The 1,273-nt window shown below is 58.2% G+C and overlaps 1 protein-coding gene across 1 annotated transcript in view; it reads right to left on the reverse strand.

Moving 5' to 3' along the window:
- The window catches only part of LOC101662084 (dehydrogenase/reductase SDR family member 2, mitochondrial-like), a gene marked incomplete at its 5' end in the record, with an annotated part of 9,991 nt that overhangs the window by 1,045 nt on the left and 7,673 nt on the right, over nt 1-1,273 (reverse strand). Inside the window, 2 exons of the mRNA XM_030884891.2 lie at nt 224-275; nt 954-1,024. Of these exons, the coding sequence (XP_030740751.1) occupies nt 224-275; nt 954-1,024 (123 nt within the window). The remainder of the gene's footprint in view (nt 1-223; nt 276-953; nt 1,025-1,273) is intronic.

Consider the following 1,273-nt stretch of genomic DNA (forward strand, 5'->3'; position numbering starts at 1 on the left):
GGTGCATCAGGAGACTTTGCACTGCCCTTCACCTGTCACACCTGTCCCGAGCCCAGAGAGCTCAGACGCTCTCTCCCTTGGCCTCCTCTAGGAACAGAAGCTGGCTCTGAGGGAGTCCCATGCCCACGAGCTCATGCCAGGGCAGCCAGAGTAAGGCAGGTGTCTGTGCGGGGCACCATCCCTCACCCTATCCCAACCAGGAGTGCAAGGAGCAAGCACTTACCACATACGGCTTGTAAGCCGAAATGGAAGAGACCAGAATGACAGCACCACCCCTGTGAGGAGACAGACAGACAGACAGAGCGAGAGGGACATGAGGCTGGCGACTGGCTGGGTGTGGAGGTCAAATAAAGCTTCTCTCACAACGACCAGGCAGGTCCTACTTTTGTCCCCACTGCACAGCTGAGGAAACTGAGATTCAGAGAAGCTCAATGCCACAGCCAGGAAATGGCAAAGCTCAGAGGAAACTCTGTGTCTCCTGGGAGATGCGAGGTGGCATGCACATGGAGCACAGTCCGATTTGCAGCACCTGGCACAGGGCCGGGGCCCCTGCAGACCGAGATGCAGGGAATTGGGAGGCCGGTCAGTGAGGGAGACTGCCTAGCCCTGAGAGACCCGGAGAACAGGTGAGGGTGTGAATGACCAGCCCCCAAGCTGAAGCGTGATGCCCTGCATTCCCCAGTGACTGGTGTCAAGGCCAAGGAGAATGTGCCTGGGCCCTGGGCACATCCCCCTTGTCCTGCAAATACCGACTTCAAAGCAATCCCTGCAGAAGTAGGGCAGAGGGGGTGGGGGTGGGGATGTAGAGAACCTGCAGGGACTTCTGCCCACCACTCCCTCCTGGATGTGCCCCTCTGTCCTTCAGGTACAACCCTGCACCTCAGGCTCCCCACTTCCCATCAGCCCCGCCCCCACCACCAATGCTGCCTGCCCCCCTGAAGAGTCAGTCATACCCCCTCTTCTCCATGTGGGGCAGCAGCTGGCTCAGCAACAGAGCCGGGGCCTTCACATTCACATCCAGGATCTGCAATCGGGGTGGGGCAGGCAGAGAGAGCCGGTCAACTCAGGGCCCGTTCCCACCAGGCCCTTGGAGTCTCACAATATGTGCAACAAGCCAACATGTGTGCAAATGCGAGGGCTCAATCCCCCTTCTGGTTAGAGCAAGTGATTTCACAGGCAGGCCGGCCAAGGCACAGACCTGTCCGTGAGACCCTGAAACTGCCCATTGTTCACAATGGGGTGAAAGAAGGGAATGCTAAGACTTTTTTTTTTT

This window comes from Echinops telfairi, unplaced genomic scaffold (genome assembly GCF_000313985.2).
Source record: "Echinops telfairi isolate 266 unplaced genomic scaffold, ASM31398v2 ScPeMD7_18;HRSCAF=68, whole genome shotgun sequence".
NCBI classification, from domain to species: domain Eukaryota; kingdom Metazoa; phylum Chordata; class Mammalia; order Afrosoricida; family Tenrecidae; genus Echinops; species Echinops telfairi.